The sequence below is a fragment of the Numenius arquata genome, chromosome 3 (assembly GCF_964106895.1).
Source record: "Numenius arquata chromosome 3, bNumArq3.hap1.1, whole genome shotgun sequence".
In the NCBI taxonomy this organism is placed as follows: Eukaryota; Metazoa; Chordata; class Aves; order Charadriiformes; family Scolopacidae; genus Numenius; species Numenius arquata.
The window spans coordinates 38,467,527-38,478,836 of NC_133578.1; the positions used below are offsets into that span (position 1 = coordinate 38,467,527).

The window sequence follows — 11,310 nt, forward strand, 5'->3', positions numbered from 1 at the left end:
TGCTTTTCCCCAACAGCTTTTGAGGGAGTGGTTTTTAATTATGAAACAGCAAAAATCGTGCAGGATACAAAGATGTGATGGTCCTCTTCACGTCTTGGAGCAGCCGTGCATTGCACCCGGCCAGGCAGGCAGAGATCTTCATGCTCATCTTGTTTCCGAAGGTCAGTTGTGCCAAAGGTGGTACCAGGATGGTGGGCAATGCTCATCCCCAGACACCAAAGGTCACGTTCACTGTGGTGCTGGCACGGCTGTCAGCGCAGTGAGCCCCTCATCTCCTCGCTGGGCTTGCAAAGCATCACCCAAGCCAAGCAATGTCAATTTTGCGGTAGCAGCATCCCTGATCCTTGCTCCAGAGGTGGGAAGGAGCTCTCTGAAGCCCAGCTGGTATGAAGTGGTATTTGTAATCTTTGGCAAAGACAAGAGGTACAGGAGGACTGGAAATAAGTTTGCGTTAGAGTGGTGGTTCTAGCTCATGGTAAGGTGAAGCTCGATGAGGGGCGTCCTGAACGATGAAATATTTTGCTGCTTCTTTTCAAAAGGAAAAATAAAACCAGAAAACCCCAAAACAAAACCCAGAACAAAAAACTACCTGTCATATCTTGCTGGGATCCTTTAATTAATATGCCAACACTTGCTGTTAAGGTCAGGCGCAAACAGGTTTATTAGCTAGGCCTGACATTTGATCAACTATTCCAAGTTAATTAAACTCCCCCTGACTCCTATATTCAGCTGTTGCAGAAGGGCTGGGTCCTGAACTGCTCTAAATCAGCTTAACTCCATGGGCTTTGTGCAGCTCCAGATCTGGCCCACATAGACAATTTTTCCAGAACATTACTGCCATCAAGAAAAGCAAAGGTAAGGAGGAAAAACAAAACCAAAAAAAGAAAGCAGAAGGTATAAGCTGTGTTGATTCAGGGAGAACAGTCAATCAAGCAACTGTCATGGTTTCGGCCGAATTTACCAAAACCAGACCGACAGATGGCCCTTCCCCTCCCTTCTCCCCCCCAAAAGAGGAGAGAGGAGGAGAAAGAGATAAGGAGATTCAGAAGTTTAGAATGAACTAAACTACTTTAACGAAGAATTAATATTAAAATAAAAATAAAGAAGAAAATAATGAAATAGATACAATATATACAAAACCGTATCAAGCTCCCAGGATGACAGTCACGTCACCGGCAGGCACTGGGGAAGTCCCAGACTGGACTCAGTGATGAATGGGAACTGGATTCCGGCTCTGGAGTCAGGAACACCCGGATCGGGATCGAAGGCAGATGAACAGACAGAGTCCTCTCTGGATGTCGGCCATCGCAGGAAGGGGGCTGACCCTTTGATCCCTCAGCTTTTATACTGAGCATGGGGCAGATGGGATGGAATACCCCAGTGGGTCAGGTTTGGGTCACCTGTCCTGTCCACTCCTCCCCACTGATGTGATCTCTTTACGTTTTTTCAGTTTCCAACCCTCTAAGGGGGCAAATAAGGAAATTGGCTGCCCTTGGTTGTTATAGCAATAAGCATAAGCAAGGGCCTCCCTGCATACCATTCCTTGGCATGGAGCACAAACATTGGGCTTATCACTCTGAGAACGAGCAGTTTTCTCCACAATATGCCGTTAATTTCAGAGAGTTAGAGGAGGCCTAGCTAGGATGTAAAGTTACAGAACAGAAAATTGGTTCGGTTTTACTTCAAACTGGGACAGCAACCCTTTCAGCTACAGTCTGGAAATCCGTGTTTACCTGTTTGCCAAGGTTAATGAGCTATGCTTGGTAAGTTGAAAGGCCCAGCTATAAAGATGCTGCAGTATCCATCCCCACCAGCTACGATATTGAATTTGGGGTTGTGGGTCTATGCAGGCCTGAACTTAGTTATCCGCTTCCTGCTGCGTTGAGAGTGAGTTTGGATGGTAACATTGCACCCCCACTGCGCACAGGGATCCCCCCGAAAACCTGGGAAAACCCACTGGCCTGAAACCCACCCCCCCTCCATGGGGCCCAGTTCCCTGCTCCTCCGTCCCCACACGTGGCTGAAACAAGGGGTTGCCTGAAAACTCCCAAGACTGTCCGTTAGCAGGGTCAAGGAGACCCAAGGCTGCTCTGGCCCTGTTGGCTTCGTGTCCCAATGGAGACAGCGCTGCAAGCCTATCTGCAGGAGCCGTTTCAACCCTACCTAGGCATGGTTTTTCCCTTGCCGTCAAAATGTCTCAGTGGTGAGCCTTGGCACCCTTACACATGTGCCCAGCTGGATTTTCTTGATACTCTTGCCCTTTTGGGATGCCCCCAAGCCCTATGGTGTTCTAGGGGAGGCATGTTCAGTGCAGGAGACTTCACATAGCCAAGGGCAGCCTGGTGGGGAAAGGGGTTGTTGGCTCTCTAGCTCCTGGGAGTTGGGAGCATTTGGTGGCAAAACTTTCGTAAAAGTGATGTGGGGAGGCATAGAGTGTTTTTGCCCAGTATGTGGAGCTTTTCCTTGAAAACCTGCCCGTGTGGCTGAAGAGCATGAGGATTTGTCCTCCCCTGCGGGAGCTTGTGGAGGAGCTTGGGTGGCTTCAGGCAGGATTGGGAAAGATGTGCTTTTGTTTTGTTTGTTTTGTTTTGATAGAATGATAGAATGGTTTGGGTTGGAAGGGACCTTAAAGATCATCGAGTTCCAACCCCCCTGCCATGGGCAGGGACACCTCCCACTAGACCAGGTAGCTCAAAGCCCCATCCAGCCTGGCCTTGAACACCTCCAGGGATGGGGCATCCACAACTTCCCTGGGCAACCTGTTCCAGTGTCTCAGCACCCTCACAATAAAGAATTTCTTCCTAATATCTAATCTAAATCTCCCCTCTTTCAGTTTAAAGCCATTACCCCTCGTCGTATCGCTACACTCCCTGACAAAGAGTTTTGGAGGGTGTGTATTACTCACTTTGAGGCCATGCGCTTCTGAAGGGCTTCCACATTTCTCACATCCCTGCCATCCCATACAGTACACAAATACAACCTCATCCGTGTGGGCTTTTTGGTCTCAGCGACTTTCCCAGGGCTGACCAAGAGCTGAATCCCAGCTCTCTCCAGGTAGGATGCAGCAGCTGAGGGTGCGAGCGTCTGCTTGGCAGCGGCAGGGTGGCCCCTGCTGTCAGGCTGCATTGCCACCTGCTGGGGGCACACAGCTGCTTTGAGGCCACCTCCACCCACGCTTCAGCACGGAGTGTCCCCGAGCCAGCTCCCCTGCCAGGGGCAAGCCTAGCGGGGCTCCACCACGTTTCCTCGGGTGCTTATTTTGGGCAGATCTGCTGCCTCCTGCTCTCTTGGATTTTGTCTTCAGACACTTCCAAACATTGCGAGTTGTAACTCCTGGGGTTTAGATTTCCTGCTCTGGGTACTGGCCTTTGCTTCAGGTTTCTTTCCCAGGTAGCAGCTAAAGGGATGCGGGGGACACTTGACCAAAGGGCTCAGTTATTCTGGGCAGGAAGATGTGAGAAACCTCTGTTGTTCTTCCCAATGTAAAAAATTAATTAAAAAAATAAAATGTCTTCCAACAAATCAGCTGTATGTGCTAGAACCTTGCTGGCCTGGAGCAGGACTTCTGGTCTCACTGGGCCCAGCCACATTCCCTTGGGTGTTACCACCAGAAAACCCCACTAAAATCTGGCCAAGGTATCACACAGTGGTGGAAAAACATGAACACAGTAAGAGGGGAAGAGGGATGGAGGTTAGATGAGATGCTGGAGAGAAGTGCGGTCTGGCTGGATAACTCATGTAAATAAAGCCCTTTGTCAGCAGCTTTGTGCCCTTTTGCTCCTTTTGTTGTATCACAGGTGTGACATGCAACCTTAATTCTCCGTTTTGCCCAGCTCTGTGCCCCTCAGATGGGAACAACATCCCCGGCGGGGGCAGGAGGCCGAGCTGGGGTTTGTCCTTTTTCCCTGTCGACCCTGCCACGCCGCAGCCTGCTCTGAAGTGGTTTCAGAGCGAAACCAGTGCACGTTAAACGACCGCAGTGGTAATTTGTAAACTGAATTATCAGATGAGCTGTGTGTCTGACTGCTAACGCTGTAGGGGCTGAGGACCGCTCATGGTGGGGATTTATTTGGCAACGTAGTATTAGCCATGGTTTTAGCATTGGCGCCGATCAGCCTGTGGGCATTTGAGAAGTTAATATGCAGGAAAGTCTGTTCCGTTGCGCTGTCCCTATGTCACCTCCTTCTTAGCTGAAGCTGCCGCTGGCTCTTGAGAGCTGAAACCACAGCAGGCTCTTGGGGGAGATGCACACCTACTGATGACGTTTGGTTAACAGCGTCTGGGACATTTTTCATCTTCCCGATCAGGCTGGTATACACAGGAGGTGACCTCAAACTGAGCCAGATGGCAATGCATTCAAAATGTTCTTTACTTATTTCTTGGGTGTGTAAGGCACTTGACTTTTTTTAGAACAGAACACCGCCATGGACAAACATAACCATCACCGAGTGTTAAAAGTCTACACTTCTGATACGATCCCTCTCAGTAGCTTGTTGAAGCGGGAGCAGTTGTGTGTTTTCAGGCTCTGTCTTGCTGCTGTTCCCTCTGCTCCGCACGGAGAGGTGGAAGCTGGCAGCACCACACGCCTGCATGAGAAAGGAAGGGCAACCAGAGAAACTCTGCACCACGCTTCTTTCCCATCCCAATTGCTGGCCTCCCTCCCTAAAAAGCTTTACCACAAACCTTAACAGAAATGGAAATTGTAGGAAATCAGGCTGTATAGGACCTCAAGCAGCCTCATTTATGCTTGTGCTGGAGGCCAGGATCACCTTTACCCATACCATCTCTCAGAGTCACGTCTTAAAGTCTCGGGTGCTGGACAGTCACAGCCTCCCAGAGGCAGCCTGTTCCTCCCTCCACTGGGGAGGAGGGTGCTTTTTTGGGAGGATCTACATCCTCTTTCTGGTGGCCAGTGCTGCACACAGGTGTATTTTGGTGCAATTAAGACTGATCTGCAAGACTGTGGTCTCCAATGGAAGCCACAGCAGGGAGGACATGGCCTTGAATGGAGACAGTGCTGCAAAAGGATGACCTGGGAGAAAAACACAGCCTATGAAGGAAAGCAAAGGATTGGCCTCGAGGGACTAGAGATGGGGAAAAATGTGAAATACTGTTAACACCGAGGGTGGGCGGGAGGCTATTGAGCTGCCAGGAGCCACCGTAGTGGCTGTTGTAGCATATCTTGATCTCTTCAGACATGAATCCTGGTCACAAAGCAAAAGGTAAAAAAAACCCAAAGCTTTTTCATTTCAGCATTTTTATTAAACAGTGCTGCACTCAGCAGTTGTACACCAGCCCCTCTACGAACCCTGGGATGTAATGCTGCCATGACACCGGGCTGCATGAACCATCTCCTTTACAGAAGCAACACCCAGGAGAAAACCAGGCTCCGAGCAGTGTCCCTACAGTGCCATCGCACCAGCCAGGCTGGGAGGTAACTTACAGCAGGCCTCGTGTACTACGGGATCCCACCCCCAAGCTGTTTGACTAGCCAAATCCTGCTCTCAGGACTGTGCTTCCTCCTTCCCAGTCACCACCCTCCACCTCCAGTCACACCACCTCCGTGAACGATGACCACCGCTGAGTCTCCAGTAGCTTGAGGCTTCTGACAGGGATGCCTACCCCAAAGCAGATGAGTTTCTCTGGGCTTCAGCCTGTCTTTTGATGAACTTCCAGAAACACGTGAGAGCAGCAGGAGGCCGGCTGTGAGGAAACAGGCAGCCTTCCAGAAATGGTTTCTACTCTTTGCTGGAGCAGCTCACCCAGGAGGTTCTTGAGGGTCTGCCTACGCCGCTGTGGCTGCCTTGCGTTCAGGCACGTGTGAGCTAGCTGTGTTAGTGTGCCGGGTTTGGTTCTCCTGCTTCACTACCCCTGCTGCAGGAACATGCTGGCTTGGAGGTTGTCCACGATGCCCTGCAGCTGCTCACCTGATTTTAGGTGGCCTTAGGCACTCGGCAACCGGGCCCTTAAGAGGTCAAAACCCACGTCCACTCTTGTGCAGGCTAAGGAGCTGCCCTCAAGCAGCACAAAGCGGTACAGTACCTCTATCAGTAACTTTCACTGCACCCAGCGTTTAGCTCCTGCTCGGTGCTAAGGAAGTGGTTTACAGGGTCAGGTCCCTAATTGCTGCAAATTATCGCAGCATCAGCTGGACGGAAAAGCAGATTTAAAAGGACGGAAAAGCAGATTTACCCCTTGCGAGCATCTGGTCTGCTTGACAGGTCAAAGCTATTTAACCTAGGGCAGATTTTCCAGCTGGGTAGATGTGTGGTTGCGTATCAAACCACAACAAGCAGTAACAAGGCAAACAAGTGACTCAAATTATCCAGGTTCAGGAAAGCTTATAAAACAAAGCACATATGGAGCATCTATACAGGCAATAGGTTAAACACTGACAGAACTCAGTGGAATACATTTCTTTTCCCATGCTGCTGCTGGTGGGCCTGGCACCACCTAACACCTCTAATATTCATATATTATTTTAAATAAAGACTGCAAAATAAACTTGCAAAGCTAAACAGAAGAGACTACAGCAGCAAGCATGCTTAGCTCACTTCTAGATTGGAGTTTTCCATTAGATGATCAATGGACTTTTGCAAAGTTTAGCACAAGTGGCAAATAAACACAAAAGCTAGTGGATTATTTGTCTGTCGCTGGAAAAAATGCACAAGAGAGCTATACATAGCCTTTGTATGTATATATGTATGTATAGCCTACATGCAGATAGGTGGAAATTCAGGACAAGGCTTTGGCATGTAAGTTCCAGCTGTGCCACTTGCACTCTGACATTAAAAAAAACATATATAAAGACGCCACAGTCCATCACATTCACTTCATGTGGAGCAGCCCAGCTACTGAACTGCCCACTCCCTGGGTGCTCAGAAAGAAAACACTTAAAAGCAACTTGCAGGGCAATAGTCTCAGGTTTTCATCTTTTGTTTTCCAAAGGCAACTAAATTCCTGCAACTATTTATCAGCACAAAAAAAAAAAATAACTAAATGGCCAAAGTTACATTCAATAGAAAACCTCCTCCCAGGAAATGGGATACAGAAAATAGCAAAACTCTATAGCCAACAAAATACTGTACATTTTCTCCCTGCTCCCACCTGCAGCCCTGTGTTTTTAGGAGACACCAGCAAAATCTACGTTGCATCTTTTAAATGGAAACAATACAATGAGATGACTAGAAATATTAGAGACCTCAGCATGCCCTCAGGAGGATGGATTTACGTTCAGTTAGGTGAACAACGATGAGTTTGGAAGAAGGAGAAAGCAGCTTCGAACTGCTATTCCAGGTGCAGAAGGATTCAGGCAGGAAACTGCCAAGCTCCCATTTAGAGTTCAAACGCAGGGAACTTGGCCTTGGTTGGCACCAGCAGGTCTGCAAGAAAGTAAATCGTTCCAGCCATTCCTGAGGATAAGAAAACACAATGTGCTTCAGAGAGATTCCCTTTGGGCACCCATTCTATCAGCTATTCAGGGGGTGAATGAGGCATGAAGACGGAAGAAAGGAAAACGTTTTCAGAAGGACCTAAGTAATTTCCAAGGTGTGAACCCAGGTTTCCCAAGCAACTAAGGTACTTCAGGGGGGAAAACATTTTGAAGTGAATCAAATGTTGAAAAGAACCTGGGAAAATATGATGGGTCTTCCCCCCTACAGGTCCCTCCCTCCTGCTTTACCTGTCCACGGGTTTAACAATCTGAATATCTTTGCAAAATTTTGGACCCTGTGACATTGCTGCCTCAGGTCCTCACTGATGTAACTGCCCTTGTTCCTTGGCCTGCAGCAAAGCTTGAAAGATTTACATTAGCTGAGGAACTGGCTCTTTCAGCAATACCTGCTGATGGCAGGTTTTGGGGGGACCATTAGCAGGAGCCAGCAAGGCCTACAAAAGCAGCCCCATTTGTTCCCCACTCACCTCTGGAATGGAATCCGAAAGCCCATGAAGGACTTTAATCCTTAAAAATGCACAGAAAAGAGACTGTCTAAGAAGCCAGGCTACAAATTAACATAAGGTAGACTTTGGCCTGTACCTATTAAAGGATTCCCCTTGAGACCTGTGTGTGGAATCTGTGCAGGAAGCCTAAGAGGACAAGATGCTCCAGCTAAGACATGAGCCTGTGCTACAAGAAGACTGCTTCTGGGAAAGGGTAAAAGCAGTGAATACAATTTCCTTCCCGTCCTCTACACTGAGTTTTGCAAAGACTTCAGTGGAGCGTGTATTTGGTTCTCCTTGGTGCTGGACTAGCTCAGATCCAGGAGCAAAACACAAGCATAGAGATGGAGGTTACCTTCAAAGAGAGAGAACGGTGTGTCTGGAGTCCGGCACCCATGTTGACCATAGCTTAAACACCACTCTGCAAACTGAGAAAAGAGGAATAAAAAAAATGTTCAAATTTTGTTAAAGATACATCCTAAAAAAAGTACCACCCTCGGGTTATCCCTTGCAGAGCAAGACTTCTGCAGGATATTCCTTCTGTACAGACTGTCAGACAAGTGACTGCACTGCTGAAGGACTGCTCTGATCAGATCTAGCTGCATCTCTGCCACACTAGAAATTAGGTTTCAAAGGCAAAGGTGGCGACGTAAAAGGCAGAAGTGAATAATCCCCTCTCCCTTCCTTACACAGGCTCTCACCTTGCAGGCCCTGTACAGGTATTTCATGTTCTGAGTGAGGTTGTACAGTGCTAGGAAGCCGTAAGCATTGCCAGCTGTCCCGTGGCACAGCCCGTAGCCTTTCTTCAGTAACCCATACTGCCAGATCACTTCTGCACACTGCAGGGCATCGTTTAGGTACTGCTGTTCCCCAAAGACCTGCAGAGACAAGAAATATTCCCCCTTGCCGAGGCAATTTCCTCCACACAAAGAGCATCCTTGTGTGAGTGGGGAGGCTTGGGTTAATTACTTTCTCTCCTGTTGAAGTTTTAATGCTGTGACTTTGCTGTCTACTTTGAAGGAGGATGGGTTTTTTTGATATGATGAATAGGGCTGTATGACCATTACTTCACACACAACTAGTTGTCACCATCAGTCACCTGCAAGCAGGGTACCCCACAGAGCTGATAGGTATTTTCAGAAAAAAAATTTTAGAAGACTAATTTCCGCTTCAATCAGTGGTCCCTGTGGAGCGATTTCATTGTAACAAGCCATCCTATTCTCGGGCAGGGCGGGGGGGTCTCAACAGAGTCTTCTTCATGATTAAGTTCCACATTTAGGGGCCCCCAAGGGTCTTTGCAAGATTTCTGGTACCTTGTAGGCCTGGACAAGCATGTAGATAACACCTGGTGCCCCGTGGCACCAGTGGACGAGTAGGTCTCTGTTGTCATCGATGCACGGAGGGTAATTGCCAGACGGGAACTTGAGCTGGCAGACGTAGTCCACACTGGGTTTGACTGTGTTGTGCAGTTTTACTTGGCTCACTCCAAGGCCAGGCTAAGAGAAAGAAAGCATTAAACCAGGAAGAATTACCATTCCGCCTCTCCCTAAGAGGCCCAAGATCTGCCTGAAAGGTGGAAACAAAGCCAGCTATGGCCATGTTCCCTCTTGCTCCTTGTAAATGATGTAATTTCTTTGGTCCAGGCTTTCACACATCACTTGGCCCCAGGCTGCTCTGCCCTTTGGCAGGGACTTTTTTCCAGTCAGACCCTCGCAGCCTCAGAAACAAAAGCTGCCCCTAACGTGTCACTGGGCTCTCTTAAGGAAGAGGACTTGCTGCGTCTTTTCCTGAAGATCAGTCAGGTACCCAGAGTTGGAGTAAAGAGATAAATTGTCTAAAATCAATATTAAGGATGAATAGCAGGAATGATTCCTAGCACCTAGAACATCTCAACTCTGAGCTACTGAGCCAGCCCAGCTGGCAAGCTGTGATGCTGCATTTTCACAGATGTTTCTGGGTAATTGCAAGGGGGTGACTTCACCACCGACCTCAGAAGCAGGGGAGAGGCGTCAGTGTCCTCTTCCAATGGCACTGCCCAACATGAAATCTGTGCAGTTCTAATTTCCCATGGCAGACTGCAATGAGCACTCCCATCTAAGGATTACACTGTTGCCAAGTTGATAACTTGAAAATTAAAAATCAATACTTGTGCTGTAAAACCATTAGAGATAAAAGTCCAATGTTCTTCTCTCCAAATTTCTCATGTTTGCTTCCCCCAAGGTTTTTTTGTGCATCATGCTTGACTGATCCAGGCTCCTTGTACTTCATATGGCAGAGAAGCATGAAGCCCATGCAGTATTTTATAGGAGACTTAACGCTTAAAATTATTTAAAACATCAGCCCGGGAACAAGCTCAGGAACTTGGTGCGAATTTGGGCTCACGGCACACTGCTCTCTCCCCTGCTCCAAACGAGCTGTTCTGTACTCCTGGGCAATAATCACCTCACATCCTCCTCTCGCCAAATCTCCTTCTCCTTAAAGACAACCAACCACCCCTTCCTCTCTGAGTCACATAAGAGGGTTATATTCACAGGAACTCCACTTATCCTGTATATGGGCTTGAACTTTGAAAGTCCTGAAGGAAAGCTGAAGCACTTTAAACCTGGTGGCTTTTTTTTCCACCTGCTGTGAGAGTTGGGTCTAATAAAAGATATCATCTGTTTCTATGATCACTGCTATGTTAAAATAATCTCCGTTGCCTAGTGGGTGCCCTTAATGCTTTGAAAATGCAACGTTATTTATTGCTGTTATTTTTCTAAGAGCTTAAGCACTGTAAATTTATACACAAAGTGACCCACATAGGGGAATTATGACCCTCATTTCAGAGCCGGGGAAGGGAATATTCCCAGAGCTCCAGTGAGTTGTGCAAAATTGTGAGAAAGAGCATCAAAGCAAAGGGGCACTGCAGCTCCCAACCTCTTGTCTTGCTTTGCCTACTTCAGGCACTACAGAGCTTGGCTGCTTTATCAAAGTAAAAAGTCCCACTTCTTTCACATTTAGATATAGGCCCTGATATGGAAAAAAAGGCATTTCCCACTTTCCTATTACGAACACCATCTCTTTCACCATGCTTTTCTTACAGCAATTCTCACTCTGTAATGATCCGAGATTGCTCCAAGTAAGCACCTCAAAAAATGCAGGAAGCCCACAGATACCAACAAATGGGAATACTTTTTAAGCAATTAACATAAGAGGGGGGAGCTCAGACCCAGCTGACCTACAGGGCTTCATTATGTGAAACTGCTGGTAGAACGCAGGTCACATTCCTCTACAAATCTCCATGGAGGTGGGAAATTCAATCATCTCACAGACTTGGAGAAAACCTTTAGAAGTGGGGATACGTGACCAAACACAGGAGTAAGTCCATCAGAC

The 11,310-nt window shown here is 47.8% G+C and overlaps 1 protein-coding gene across 1 annotated transcript in view; it reads right to left on the reverse strand.

Annotated features, from left to right (window-relative positions):
- Positions 1–5,245: 5,245 nt before the first annotated feature.
- LANCL1 (LanC like glutathione S-transferase 1) overlaps positions 5,246–11,310 on the reverse strand; it is a 19,246-nt gene continuing 13,181 nt past the window's right edge. The window contains exons 6-9 of the mRNA XM_074145077.1: positions 9,252–9,434; positions 8,640–8,816; positions 8,294–8,366; positions 5,246–7,412 (exon numbers count right to left, since the gene is read on the reverse strand). Of these exons, the coding sequence (XP_074001178.1) occupies positions 7,336–7,412; positions 8,294–8,366; positions 8,640–8,816; positions 9,252–9,434 (510 nt within the window). The 3' untranslated portion in view covers positions 5,246–7,335. The remainder of the gene's footprint in view (positions 7,413–8,293; positions 8,367–8,639; positions 8,817–9,251; positions 9,435–11,310) is intronic.